This window comes from Megalobrama amblycephala, linkage group LG8 (assembly GCF_018812025.1).
Source record: "Megalobrama amblycephala isolate DHTTF-2021 linkage group LG8, ASM1881202v1, whole genome shotgun sequence".
Taxonomy (NCBI): Eukaryota; Metazoa; Chordata; class Actinopteri; order Cypriniformes; family Xenocyprididae; genus Megalobrama; species Megalobrama amblycephala.
Window position 1 is genome coordinate 34,680,235 of NC_063051.1, and position 15,427 is coordinate 34,695,661.

Below are 15,427 nucleotides of genomic sequence, written 5' to 3' on the forward strand. Positions count from 1 at the left end.
CTTCCACTGATCAAAGGCAGTCATTGGTGTTAATTCTACAACTATTTAATTTATGAGAACAGGTCGATGGTTAAATGCTGTATTGATCCATGAGAGGAAAAAAATGTTAAATTATTATCATGGTTATAAGTCACAGGACAGAGAACATAAAATTCATCTACAGTTCTGAAGGGTTCATTTGTGTTCTTCACTAGTGACTTCAGTGCACACTAGAGGGCAGTGTGTGCTCAGAATCTAAGTGCGTAATGCCTTCGGATTAGCATTTGGGCTGGTTTTGTGCAGACCTGGCAACCCCGAACTGAACAGTCAAGAGTACAGGAGATTCCACTGAAGAAAGAGTAGATGAAACACCAGCTAATAAAGAGATAGATAGTCTGTTATTGAGAGATGTTAAAGTTGCTTGTGTTTCTGTTTATCACCATCAAACCTTTATAGAGTTGATTGTAGGTTTACAGTGATGGCTGTTGTCTTGATTGTTGGTAATAAGGTTAAAATCAATCGAGCAGTTGCTTCTGGTGGTGATGTTATTATTGTCCCTCTCTGAGAAACAAAATGACCTGATTGAGGACATGCTGGTGAAATGAAGAAATAATGGTCTTTTTAACAACGGTTTACAGAGACGGTTGCCATTCACACCAAGAACAATATCTAAAGATAATTATAATGATAAGTATTAAGCAAAAAATTAAGAGTAATCCGTTACTTTACTTTTTATGGGGAAAAGTGATTAAATGACAGTAATTAATTACTTAGTAACACCCAACACTTGTCAAAGCGGCTCAAAGGAGGCTGTCCCAATTTGAAAACTCCTTCAAATGCGGCCTTCTTTTCCCGGACATGAAGGATAGAGCAGGTGGATCAGGGTTGCCAGGTTTTCACAACAAAACCTGCCCAATTGCTACTCAAAACTAGCCCAAGGTCCCCCTGTAAAAATAGTGTTCCGGGGGGTAAAATTTGCGTTTTTGGTGGGGTTCCCCTGGTAAAATTCGCATTCCAGGGGATTTGGCGGAGTGTCTATTTACACTAAGTGCAAATAGCGTCCCTTGTTGGCAAATGCTATTTACACTAGCTCCGCCCACCAATGTCTGATTGGCCCACTCAAATTTTAAAAAATGCACATGGAACTCACAATTACATTTACATTTACAAAACTGCGAACGAGTGTTTAATAAGATTAAAAGTGTTTATTGGGTTAGATGAAGGTGTAGGGAGGGTTTTTATTCTCCCAATAAGGCAGTATCCATTTAATCATTTTAATAAATATAATAATTTACACTCTATGATATTATTGCATCCTGCTAATGTACAAAAATACTGAGGTGCAAATAGTATCTGCCAATAAAAAGTATAGATAGCATCTAATTACTATTTACTCTTATTGCAAAGAACTGATACTTTTACATGGTGTAAATAGCATCTACTGCTATTTTTACTTCATTGTCAACCCGCGGCAACAGTGTTAAAGTAGCCACAACACTGAGGTGGATCCTTCACAGCCTATAACCTATCCCAAGATTCATTGCACGCCGGTGACGACTGATTTTTAAAAAAAAAAATTTGGAGAGAAAGTGTTGGATTACACTTTTAAATGTAAATATTGTTAGGTTTCAACTTACTCAAATATCTAACAATACAAATATTTCTTTTGTTTTTTTACTTAATATGTGATTTTATAGATTATTTACTGTTTTTATGTGCATAAATGTATTGATTAGAACGATTTTAGAGTGATTTTTAATACTGTTCATCGTCCTTGGTGTGAGTGGGCCATACGGTGCGTTCACTCCATGTTGTAATTACTGTAATTATGAGATTTCAACTTGTACAAAAGTGTTGGTAACACTTTACTTAAAGGGGTGTGCATAAGACTGACATGACACATATCATGAGGTTTTATGCATTTTCATGACAACTGTCATTAAATGTCATTTGCTCATTTTTAATGCAAAGATGACACTGTTTGAGATGTCAACTTGACATTATTTAGCTTCAAGGGTTAACATTACATTAAACTGTCATGTGGTTGGTCTTGACATTGGCTGTCATGAGGCCATTATAATAGTGTCATGAATATTTTTCTGACCACTTTTTGTCCATGGTACAAATTGAATTTGTCATTAAGTGTAAATACTCTGTCAAATAATTTTATAACAGCGTCATGAATATTTTTCATTTAATGTTTTTTTTTTTTAAGTTTCCTCCAACAGAAGGTCAGATAATAGACAATTTCAAATTTCTTAAAAAAAGATGACACTGTTATAAAATAATGGTAACGTTTTATTTTAGGGTCTTTTAACTAGTGCATGCATATTACTAGAATATTGGCTATTTATTAGTATTTATTAAGCACATATTAATGCTTTATTCTGCATGACCTTATTCTACATTCTTAATCCTACCCAATACCTAAACCTAACAACTAACTATTAATAGGCAGTAAATTAGGAGTTTATTGAGGGAAAAATCATAGTTAATAGTTTATATGTGTTCCCCATACTAAAGCGTTACCAAAATAATGTAATGTAATGTTAACCCATAAAGCTAAGTAGTTTCTTAAGTTTGATAATTAATCTGCTATGTCATGTTTATGACAGGTTATGATGTCTTGGCAATGTCAAGTTATCATCACAAAGACACTGACAGTTTATGATGCATTGACTTATCTCAAACAATGTCATCTTTGCATTAAATATGACATAATTGAGCGAATGATATGTGTCATGTCATGATTATGAAGGAGTCATGTCAGTCTTATGCACACCCCTTCAAGTGAAGTGTTACCAAAGCGTTCACATCCTCATAAAGCTTGTAATTACAGCTTGTAAGATGGGAAATAATTCCCAGTCCGAGGATTTGTACAGCTCCGAATAAACGTCACGTGTTGCCATCTCAACATGGCCTGAACGCAGGAATAATTCACACAAACCGAATAAAAAAACAAGACATCTGAGCAAGTATTTTGTTGCTGAATTTAATAGAAACATTATAAACATACACGCCAGAATATAGCAATAGTTGTTTTCCCCTGCAGAAAGTGCACATGTCTGTAAACGTTGAGTTTAGCACCTGCTCATGTTGAGGCTGAAGCACCAGTTCATGAAACAACAGAAACCTTGAAAAGGTCAACGGATAGTTCACCCAAAAATGAAAAATCTGTCATTTACTCACCCTCAAGTTGACTGCCATAGTGTTTTATTTTCCTACCAGGGTCATCAATGGGGGACGAGATCTTGAGAGTGAGTAAATGATGACAAAATTTTCATTTTGGGGTGAACTGTCTCTTTAAGGCACCTAATGAACATGGAAAACAAAATACAAAATGTCAGTTTCATGACATCAGTCCAGTGATGGACTTTATTTCCCAGAAACTGAAACTCAGATGATGTCCTTCACAGGGAAATCTGTAAAAGCTGGATATTGTCAAATTGTTTGTGGGTTCTGAGATCAGATTCATACAGGTAATCACAACACTGATCTCAGAGCAGCTGCCAAACACAATAGTTGCTTCCCCATATGCACTCAACCATGTAGTGTATGAGTTTTCTAAGGTTATTTTGTCATTCATCATCAGAGTCTGAAGTCCCTCCGGTACGTAATTAAAGCTGCGACAGTCGAGTGCATGAACATTCCACGCTTAATTTTTTCGGTTAATTAAAGTGAACTTTTTCTATTTGGAATTTTCAGTGTGAACACATGCACTATTTATACTACAAAACATCATAAAATAGTGCATAATTATGCGAATTGACCTGATGTCCTTCAGAAACCAGTGTTGAATGGCAGTGGGTTAAAATAAAAACATCAATCAGTGGCGTATCCCATGACTGACTTACTATAAAAGTGGTTTTTATACTTATTTTATGATCATTAGAGACCTAAGAATGCCTTTTGTTCCACAGAAGAAAGAAACCACATGATGTTAAGTAATGTTTGTTTCTGTGTGAGCGAGCTAGAAACACTGAAACACACTCCCTAGTTCAGTAGGAAGTACACTGTTGAGGGAGGTTGGAATGATTGAACGCACCACAAAACCAGTGAGGACTATATTCACTTATTGGAACTGTCTCTTGATTTGTCCCATATTTCATGACTTTGGTTCAGCTTCAGTGAAGAAACACAATGAAGAAAATGAATGACAGCAGAAGAACATCGATCAATGTGTTTCCGAGTGTCTCCAGCTGGAGTTTACACTTACAGAGCTGGACTGACATGATAAGATGTGTTTTGAGTTTAGGGATAGGAGGGAGTATAAATAGATCAATTTGAAATCAAATGGAAATACAATTCAATTATTTTCTTGAAAGTTTCTCAACTTTTGGTCATGTGACGCAGCTTGTTTTTGGGCTCTACTCGATTGAATGTTGATTATTCTCCTCATATTCTCCATTGTTGCAGCTCCTCTCTTCCCAGTCTGTCAGTAACGCTCTGTTTAGTTCCTGTCTCTATGAAGCCCCGCCTTCTGAAAAGCACAATGTGCTCTGATTGGTCGGCTGGAGCAGTGTGTTGTGATTGGTGTTTGGGAAATGTCCCGCCCCTTACCATAACTGCCAGTTTCAACACACTACTAACTAACTCAACCAGGCCCCGCCCCTTTATTCTGCGCATTAATTATTTAAATGAGGAACATTGTGAAGAAACACTGACACTGATCTAGAGAAGAACTGGAACTTTGCAGAGCTTTTTCAATATTACACACATGGAAAAAAAGCATAATAGGTCCTCTTTAATATGTGAATCATGTCACGTGTAACTGAGTCATCAGTGTCCTAATCTGTAGAATATCGAGGAGGTCAAATTCATGCTGACAATATCCTGACTCATTGATCACAGGGAATGAGGGAAGAGAATGAAACTGCATTTACTCATTTTCTGTAATCGCAGCTCATCTGAGAGTGACTTTAGCTGCGCTCATGGAGGGAAAGATGTGTGAGGGATTGAGAGTTAAAGTCCTGCTCATTATGAATCAACAGGCCGCTCAGCAGCTCAAATCAAACAAAGTCTTTATGTCTTTCAAGGCAAGTGTTGTTGCGCTTATCAAAATTTCTCCAAAATGAGATGAGAGAAAACAGCAGAGTGCTCAATTGAAAAGCTAAAGTCGCACTTCTCAGATCTTCACCGACTGCGATTCCTCCCCCTAGACTTTAGGAGCCACCAGGTGTCCATTGAAGGTGATGTAGACGTCCACGTCGTCGCTGTAAATGGCGTTGTCCCGCTCGCGCTTGTAGAGTCGCACCCAGACCTCGTCGTTGAGCTCCAGCGGCAGCATGACGCTCTGGCTCTGCATGATGGAGCGGTCGCTGGGCTGCGCGTACAGGATCACCTGCTGCCGGTCGTTGTGCATCAGGTGCAGGTACGTCTCCTTGAAGTTCCAGGTGTGAATGTTGACGTTAAAGAAATAGACTCCCGGGACGAAGCAGTAGAACTTCCCTTTGAACATGTTGAAGTGTTCGCCCAAGTTCACGAAGACGGTGTCGAAGATCATGGCCTGGTAGTAATCGGCGCTGTGCAGAGCTTTGCGTCGGCCCACGGAGAAGGACGACTGCTGGATTTTGCAGGGGTCTCCGGGGGCCCCCGTGTCTCCTTTACTGCCCTTGGGCCCCGTCGCGCCTCTGAATCCTGGGGGTCCGTCCAGTCCGGCTTTACCAGGCGTCCCTCTGTCTCCACGATCTCCTTTGTCACCTGTCAACAACCGATCAGTGAACTAAGTCATTGAGCACATTTACATACACACTGAACTGGGTTAAAAACAACCCGATTTGTGTTAAATATGGACAATCCCAGCGATTGAGTCATTTTGACCCAATAGTTGGGTTAAACATTTGACCAAAATTACTATATGGCTGGCTTACCCTGCAGGTTGGGGTAAACATCTAACCCAACTGCTGGGTCAAAGCAACCCACTCACTTGGTTTGTCCATATTTAACCCAACTTGGGTCATTTTTAACCCAGCATTTATTTTTTAGAGTGTGTTATGCTGATAACTTCCAACTGAATTAACCCATTGTCCCGGTTTACATGAAAACTAATAATCAGGCAATGCAAGAAAACCGCATTTACAAGACTTTATTAACTCTTTCCCTGCCATCAAATTCCCTGAATTTTCCTGCTTTCAGTGGTTTCACTGTTATATGGTAGGGGGCGCTATTACACATCTTCTGAAAGAGTAACATATTTTTCAGATCAAAACACAGGCAAAAAGGGGCGGAAAAATGCGATAAAAGCATTGCTTATGTTCGTTGTAGTCTGAAATTTTTTTTGATTTTTTTCAACTTTTTGTTCAAAATGTTGCTTTTTTATGAAACTAACCCACATTCAAGTGTTGATAAAAAAGAATGCATGAAGACAGAAAAAACCAATAGATTCTAGAATAGAATAAAAAATGCTGGCAGTGACTGACAACTTAAAAAAAAAAAACGCTGACAGGGAAAGAGTTTCTGCTTTTGTCTTCATTTTGTCGTTTAGAGTATCTGCAGATGAAAACACTTTTCACTGCGCAGTGGTTTTTGCTCGTCAACAGATGTTCCTCACCACCAGTTAAATTACCCCTTATACAGCTCAAAGGAAATAAACCATGGTCACATGACTTCACAGCGACCAATGGCAACAGGCCTCCTGTGGTTGTTTTCAGGAATCTCTGTGAATGGAAATGGATTTGACCACTACCAATCTGTGTCCACTGCGAGTGAAGAATGAACATTACCCAAAGAACAAGTAAACAAAAGTTGTGTTTTTCTCTTTTGGCTTCTTCGTTTGTTCTTCTAGAGAAGCTGTTCTGAACAAAACTGGGTCAGAGAGAGGAAAAAAACAAATGCTAAGAATAAAATGCAACAACATATAATTATGTATAATCAGGACAGTAAAATGAACGTATGACAGGAAGGAGAAATCACTTCCCATAACTTTAGCTGTTGTGTGACCATCAAACTCTATGGTATTTCAGCACAAATTCATCTGTCACTTTGTAGAAACTTCAAAATAAATAATATTAATAACATTTTTGTTTGAACAAAACAATATTGAGTCACCAGTGAAAATGTCAAATCAGGGTCCTCAAGCAAAGCTAACCCTGCTGAAGATTCACATTCATATTTACGGCGCCCCGCACGACATGCAAGAAAAAAAAGTTTCCCTCGTACCCTCGATCTATAAGGTAGCGCACGATTTACTATTTTGTTCCCTCGATATACTATTTCGTTCCCTCGATTTACTATTTCGTTTCCTTGATTTGCTATTTCGTTCCCTCGATTTGCTATTTCGTTCCCTCAATTTCCTATTTCGTTTCCGCGATTTACTATTTCGTTTCCTCGATTTGCTATTTCGTTCCCTCAATTTCCTATTTCGTTTCCGCGATTTACTATTTCGTTTCCTCGATTTGCTATTTCGTTTCCGCACTTTACTATTTCGTTCCCTTGATTTACTATTTCATTCCCATGATTTACTATTTCGTTTCCACGATTTACTATTTTGTTCCCTTGATTTGCTATTTCATTTCCGCGATTTACTATCTCTTTCCCTTGATTTGCTATTTCATTTCCGCGATTTACTATTTCGTTCCCTCGATTTGCTATTTCGTTTCCGCGATTTACTATTTCGTTTCCGCGATTTACTATTTCGTTTCCATGATTTAGTATTTAGTTCCCTCGATTTGCTATTTCGTTCCCATGATTTGCTATTTCATTCCCTCGATTTGCTATTTCGTTTCCGCAATTTACTATTTAGTTCCCTCAATTTCCTATTTCGTTTCCGCGATTTACTATTTCGTTTCCTCGATTTGCTATTTCGTTTCCGCACTTTACTATTTCGTTCCCTTGATTTACTATTTCATTCCCATGATTTACTATTTCGTTTCCACGATTTACTATTTTGTTTCCGCGATTTACTATTTCGTTCCCTCGATTTGCTATTTCGTTTCCATGATTTAGTATTTAGTTCCCTCGATTTGCTATTTCGTTCCCATGATTTGCTATTTCGTTTACATGATTTAGTATTTAGTTCCCTCGATTTACTATTTCATTCCCATGATTTACTATTTCATTTCCGCGATTTACTATTTCGTTCCCTCGATTTGCTATTTTGTTTCCGCGATTTACTATTTAGTTCCCTCGATTTGCTATTTCGTTTCCATGATTTAGTATTTAGTTCCCTCGATTTGCTATTTCGTTCCCATGATTTGCTATTTTGTTTACATGATTTAGTATTTAGTTCCCTCGATTTACTATTTCATTCCCATGATTTACTATTTCGTTTCCGCGATTTACTATTTTGTTCCCTTGATTTGCTATTTCATTTCCGCGATTTACTATCTCGTTCCCTTGATTTGCTATTTCATTTCCGCGATTTACTATTTCGTTCCCTCGATTTGCTATTTCGTTTCCGCGATTTACTATTTTGTTCCCTCGATTTGCTATTTCGTTTCCCTGATTTAGTATTTAGTTCCCTCGATTTGCTATTTCGTTCCCATGATTTACTATTTCGTTTCCGCGATTTACTATTTTGTTCCCTTGATTTGCTATTTCATTCCCTCGATTTGCTATTTCGTTTCCGCGATTTACTATTTAGTTCCCTCGATTTACTATTTCATTTCCGCGATTTACTATTTCGTTCCCTCGATTTGCTATTTTGTTTCCGTGATTTACTATTTAGTTCCCTCGATTTGCTATTTCGTTCCCATGATTTGCTATTTCGTTTACATGATTTAGTATTTAGTTCCCTCGATTTACTATTTCATTCCCATGATTTACTATTTCGTTTCCGCGATTTACTATTTTGTTCCCTTGATTTGCTATTTCATTTCCGCGATTTACTATCTCGTTCCCTTGATTTGCTATTTCATTTCCGCGATTTACTATCTCGTTCCCTCGATTTGCTATTTCATTTCCGCGATTTACTATTTCGTTCCCTCGATTTGCTATTTCGTTTCCGCGATTTACTATTTCGTTCCCTCGATTTGCTATTTCGTTTCCATGATTTAGTATTTAGTTCCCTCGATTTGCTATTTCGTTCCCATGATTTACTATTTAGTTTCCGCGATTTACTATTTTGTTCCCTTGATTTGCTATTTCATTCCCTCGATTTGCTATTTCGTTTCCGCGATTTACTATTTAGTTCCCTCGATTTGCTATTTCGTTCCCATGATTTGCTATTTCGTTTACATGATTTAGTATTTAGTTCCCTCGATTTACTATTTCATTCCCATGATTTACTATTTCGTTTCCGCGATTTACTATTTTGTTCCCTTGATTTGCTATTTCATTTCCGCGATTTACTATCTCGTTCCCTTGATTTGCTATTTCATTTCCGCGATTTACTATTTCTTTTCCGCGATTTGCTATTTCATTTCCGCGATTTACTATTTCGTTCCCTCGATTTGCTATTTCGTTTCCGCGATTTTCTATTTTGTTCCCTTGATTTGCTATTTCGTTTCCGCGATTTACTATCTCGTTCCCTTGATTTGCTATTTCATTTCCGCGATTTACTATTTCGTTCCCTCGATTTGCTATTTCGTTTCCGCGATTTACTATTTCGTTCCCTCGATTTGCTATTTCGTTTCCATGATTTAGTATTTAGTTCCCTCGATTTGCTATTTCGTTCCCATGATTTACTATTTCGTTTCCGCGATTTTACTATTTTGTTCCCTTGATTTGCTATTTCATTCCCTCGATTTGCTATTTCGTTTCCGCGATTTACTATTTAGTTCCCTCGATTTACTATTTCATTTCCGCGATTTACTATTTCGTTCCCTCGATTTGCTATTTTGTTTCCGCGATTTACTATTTAGTTCCCTCGATTTGCTATTTCGTTCCCATGATTTGCTATTTCGTTTACATGATTTAGTATTTAGTTCCCTCGATTTACTATTTCATTCCCATGATTTACTATTTCGTTTCCGCGATTTACTATTTTGTTCCCTTGATTTGCTATTTCATTTCCGCGATTTACTATCTCGTTCCCTTGATTTGCTATTTCATTTCCGCGATTTACTATCTCGTTCCCTTGATTTGCTATTTCATTTCCGCGATTTACTATTTCGTTCCCTCGATTTGCTATTTCGTTTCCGCGATTTACTATTTCGTTCCCTCGATTTGCTATTTCGTTTCCATGATTTAGTATTTAGTTCCCTCGATTTGCTATTTCGTTCCCATGATTTACTATTTAGTTTCCGCGATTTACTATTTTGTTCCCTTGATTTGCTATTTCATTCCCTCGATTTGCTATTTCATTTCCGCGATTTACTATTTTGTTCCCTTGATTTGCTATTTCATTTCCACGATTTACTATTTCGTTCCCTAGATTTGCTATTTAATTTTCGCGATTTACTATTGCGTTACCTTGATTTACTATTTCATTCCCACGATTTACTATTTCGTTTCCGCGATTTACTATTTTGTTCCCTTGATTTGCTATTTCATTTCCGCGATTTACTATTTTGTTCCCTCGATTTGCTATTTCATTCCCGTGATTTACTGTTTCGTTCCCTAGATTTGCTATTTCGTTTCCGCGATTTACTATTTTGTTCCCTCAATTTACTATTTTGTTCCCTCAATTTATAAATCATGCACACAATTTACTAATTTGTTCTCTTAATTTAATAAATTGTGCACATGACTTACTATTTTGTTTCCTCCATTTATAAATCGTGCACACAATTTACTATTTCGTTCCCTGGATTTGCTAATTTGTGCACATGATTTGCTATTTTGTTCCCTTGATTTGTTATTTCGTTCCCTCAATTTATAAATTCTGTGTGCAATTTACTATTTCGTTCCCACTATTTATAAATCATGCACACAATTTACTATTTCATTCCCTTGATTTATAAATCTTGCGCACGATTTACTATTTCGTTCCCTCAATATTGTATTCTCTCAATTTGCTAAATCGTGCGCATGATTTAGCAAACTGAGGGAACGAATTAGTAAATTGTGTGCACAATTTAGCCTACTATTTTTTCCTGCATGTCATGTGTGGGGCTTCATACAAAAAGCATTACTCGTTGAATTAAACTTCCTCTGGTCCAGAACTGGCTGCATCCGAAATTGTTTTCTTTCCTACTATATATTAGGCGAAAAACATTATGTGACAAAAGAAGTATGTCCGAATTTAAAGTAGAAATTTAAAGTCGTCATGAAATCAAAATTTACCCTGTTTACTTGTGGTGAACAATTAATCGGTCCAAGTTAATACACAGAAAGAAATTGTTTGTCGCAGTAATCTTTAATCAAAATCTGAAAAGTTACTTCCGGTCTGGAATGGCGTTCCTTCTCTGATGACATCAGTTTGACGTCACTCCCCTTCAACCGTTAGTTTGCTATGAGGGAGAGATGGAGAGGAGGAGCACTAAAGTAAAACCCTGCCCTCTAGTCAATATTCCGTTTCACTTGGAAATACGTCACAACTCTGGAGAAAAGTCGTTTGCAACTTCCGGTTCACGGGGACTTTAAGTACCCAGATGACCTACTGCTCCCGGCGAGATTCTAAAGTGTCCATATGATGGAAACTTTACTATCCCATGAGGCCACAGGAGAGGATTTGTGAATGGCAGTGAAGTGACTGGTAGGTCACATGATAACGACAACATGCAAATGTAGTACATCTGGATTACAACAGGCGAGATGCATCGGCACTGCACAGACAGATCGGCATATGACATCAAAGTACCGCGAGAGCGTTTGGAGAGCAGACGACTCCTTATGCTTTTGAATCTCTATCGCGGTACTTTGATGTCAGCCGCCGATCGGTCTGTGCAGCGCTGCATGAAGTCGAACGAGCCTAACAGGTGTGTTTGGCTCTCCTCTGTCTTACCTTTAAGAATGGTCATGTTAATGATGGTGCGGATCTCCGGTGTCTGATTGGCTGCAGGATGGGAGGCGGGGTTGAGGGGCGGGTCTAAGTGATCGCAGCACCGGCGACAGTATTTGGGCGTCGGTCTGGAGGGGGAGGGGACAGACGCCACGTGGGGCAGGAGCAGCAGCAGAAACACAGCAAACATCACGACACCTGGATAGGAAGGGGTCAGAGGTCATTACAGACACTGAACAGGTGAACCGTTGGAACATGTTGGATGGTCTGAATCTCTTAAGCTCATTTCTAACATCAGACACATTTCTTGTGTGACCTGTGGATCTGTGCACAGAATGATCTTCAATCACATCCATATGCTGCCAGTCTAATAATTATCACTGACCCATTTTGAATAATAAAACCACATGTGAGAGATGTTCCCATCATGCAGCAGGAGCCTGAGGTTGTCAGTAAATGAACAAGCTCATAAAAAATGACATTTATGGATCTCATCTTTGACACATACACACATAAAAAGCGACTGTCTCTCTCTCTCTCTCTCTCTCTGCTCTTCAGAGCAAGTTCAACAGCGCATTTGGAGTTCAAGCATCATTTCTGCTTCTTTTTCTCATTTTAATCAGGCTTCTTTCACACTTTCTATAACATCACTTTTAAAGAACATTCATTCTTCCTCTACAGCAAATTTGAATGATTCATTGAGGCTCAGCAGCTGTGTGTTCGAGTTATGAAAACCAGATGAGAGGAAAGAGAGATAGAGAGAGAGAGCGAGCAAGAGCCACGTCCTCAGAAATTATGCATCTCATCAAACAATCCTCATGCACGGTTCAATATCTCTTTCCAAATGAATGACATGAAAAACGTCCTGTAAAGCTCTCAGTGACTCTGCAGCCAGACTGCTGGTTGATTGAACGCCTCGAGTACAAACATGAGAAATCTCAGCGGTGGAGATGGAAATGTAATCTTAACTCACCGCTGCGTCCTCGAGCACCTTCAGCGACTCCGAGCGCCTCCGTCTGTCTCTCTCACCCGAGGAGGAGTTTCTTTAGGAAACACTGCTTTCTCTCTCCCGCCTCTCCTCGTGTCTGTCATTCATCCTCTTGCTTTAAAGCAGCGTTTGTTCCTGCAGCTTTCAGATCTTTGCAGACTCTCAGATGCTCGACAGGAATCAGCATGTCTGTTTTATGCAGGTAAACGCGCATTCTTTAACCTGGGACGCTGAATTCAGTGTTGTTTGCAGCAACAGTTAAATCCAGCTTATTATCTTTACTGGGCACAGGCTGTGTTGTAAATATGTGTAGCCCTGTTGTAAACAACACATGCCATTGTGAGTAAACTGATTCACTGGTGAGATGACCATGCCAAGAGCCTCTAATATTAAAAGATCATTTCACTTTCAAATACTTACCTCCATGTCATCCAAGATGTTCATGTCTTTCTTTCTTCAGTGGAAAAGAAATGAAGGTTTTTGAGGAAAACATTCCAGGATTTTTCTCCATATAGTGGACTTCACTGGGGTTCAACGGGTTGAAGGTCAAAATGTCAGTTTCAGTGCAGCTTCAAAGAGCTCTACATGATCCCAGATGAGGAATAAGAGTCTTATCTAGAGAAACCATTGGACATTGACTAAAAAAATTGCTCGTCTTGCACTGCTCTGTGATGCTCCACGCATGACGTAATCATGTTGGAAAGGTCACGCGTGACACAGACGGAAGTACCGATCCAGTGTTTACAAAGTGAACGTCAAAGACTAAGTCAAACACAATTTACAAAAAAAGGTAAAACAGCAATGTCGGACGATTTTGAAGTTGGAGGAAAAATTTAGATTTTTCACGGTACTTCCGTCTACGTCACGCATGACCTTTCTAACATGATTACGTAATGCGTGGAGCATCACAGAGCAGTGCAAGATGAGCATTTGTGGTTAAAAAGTATATAATGTTTATTTTTTTTAGAAAATGGCCAATGGTTTCTCTAGATAAGACTCTTATTCCTCGTCTGGGATCATGTAGAGCTCTTTGAAGCTGCACTGAAACTGACATTTGGACCTTCAACCCGTTGAACCCCAGTGAAGTCCACTATATGGAGAAAAATCCTCAAATGTTCCTCAAAAACCTTCATTTCTTTTCCACTGAAGAAAGAAAGACATGAACATCTTGGATGACATGGAGGAGAGTAAATTATCAGGAAATTTTAATTCTGAAGTGAACTAACATTTTAATGAACAGAGACATTTGCGTGTTTCACTGCTGCTCAGCTGAGATTTCATCAGTCCTGCAGCGTTTGTGCTCTTAACATGAATGATTCCTCAAATCACGTGTTGTTGAGAGTGTGCTGCTACTTTATCAGACCATTTTCACCTGCTGGAACATAAAAAAGTGAAGAACCCTCCACTAATCATGTACCAACACCATAGTAACAACTTAGCAATGCCCTAGCAACCATAATGTTATCCCAGCTTAGTAAAAAATATGTTAAGTTATGAAAACTTTGTTTTCTCTGAATGTTCAAATCATCCAGTAAAGGGGATCTATAATGCCACTTTTGTAATATCAGTCTCTGGTGTCTCCAGAATGTGTGTGTGAAGTTTCAGCTCAAAATACCCCACAGATCATTTATTATAGCTTGTCAAATTTGACCTTTTTTGTGTGTGTCCCTTTAAATGCAAATGAGCTGCTGCTCCAGAAGAGGGCGGAGCTTTAATAGCTCAACAACAACAAAGCTGGAGAATCTCACGCAGCCAAAATGAGGAAAGTGTTCAGCCTTACATTGTTCAAACCGGAGTCAACACTGATGGAGAGACTCAGGAAGAAGTTACAACTTTTAGACGTTTCTGAATGGTTAGTGGATAAATTGATGTAGTTGCTGTGGAGTTGATTCAACTCATCCACTAGCATGTGCCGTCATGTTCATCTTTTGTGTTGAATTGACCCTCGTTTGTGAAGCAGTCCGGCGTAAAATGACGGCATGTCAACAACACTCTACTACAACAACTCTTCCTCTTCTCTAAAGCAGCCCAACATGGCCCCGCCCCCTTTGTTGCGTGTTCTCGGGGGCGGGGTTTATGTAAATTTTAGGGTTAGTGATGTCACCAACCGAGGAAGAAGCTTGTTGTAGTTCCTACCAGACATTTAAAAAGCGATTTCTGTAAAAGAAAATATCTCTCTTTGCATTGAACTTTGAGTGTCGTAACTTTGCAGATGTTGTTTATGATCAAACAGCAACATTACACACTAACTGAAGTTAAAACAGTCATAATCAACCACCCCTTTAAACATTTTAAAAACATTTTTTCTTGGTTATGTGAATGTTTTGCTATATATTTCACTAGTAGGCTATTCACCGAAAAGCATTTGGTGTAGGATTTACTTTGAAACAATTTTCACTCAGAAACTGCTAGTATTTAATTGTAAAATGTACTTTATTTACAACATTGAAAATGAACTTTTTTACAGTTTATATTTCAAGCACCATGTGACGTGTTTGAAGTTTACACTGACCGTCACTGTTTGAGTCTCATGGCAAATGAAGATCCCTCAGGATCTTCCACACAGATGAGGATTCAGATGAACATATTCAGAGCAGATGTCATTGACATGCTCTACGTTCATCTCTCTCTGGTTAGTG

General features: G+C 38.6%; 1 protein-coding gene across 1 annotated transcript; it reads right to left on the bottom strand.

Moving 5' to 3' along the window:
- Positions 1-4,603: 4,603 nt before the first annotated feature.
- On the bottom strand, positions 4,604-13,153 carry c1qtnf6b (C1q and TNF related 6b). The gene is made up of 3 exons (XM_048200839.1): positions 12,774-13,153; positions 11,804-11,998; positions 4,604-5,679 (listed from the first exon to the last, which is right to left on the bottom strand). The coding sequence occupies exons 2-3, from the start codon at positions 11,988-11,990 to the stop codon at positions 5,135-5,137; spliced, it is 732 nt and encodes a 243-aa protein (XP_048056796.1). The 5' UTR covers positions 11,991-11,998; positions 12,774-13,153; the 3' UTR covers positions 4,604-5,134.
- Positions 13,154-15,427: the final 2,274 nt, after the last annotated feature.

Coding starts and splice junctions, on each gene's coding strand:
- c1qtnf6b (XM_048200839.1), bottom strand. CDS start 11,990: ATGTTTGCTGTGTTTCTGCTGCTGCTCCTGCCCCACGTGGCGTCTGTC. Junction 5,680..11,803: donor TAACATGACCATTCTTAAAG/GTAAGACAGAGG, acceptor GGTTGTTGACAG/GTGACAAAGGAGATCGTGGA.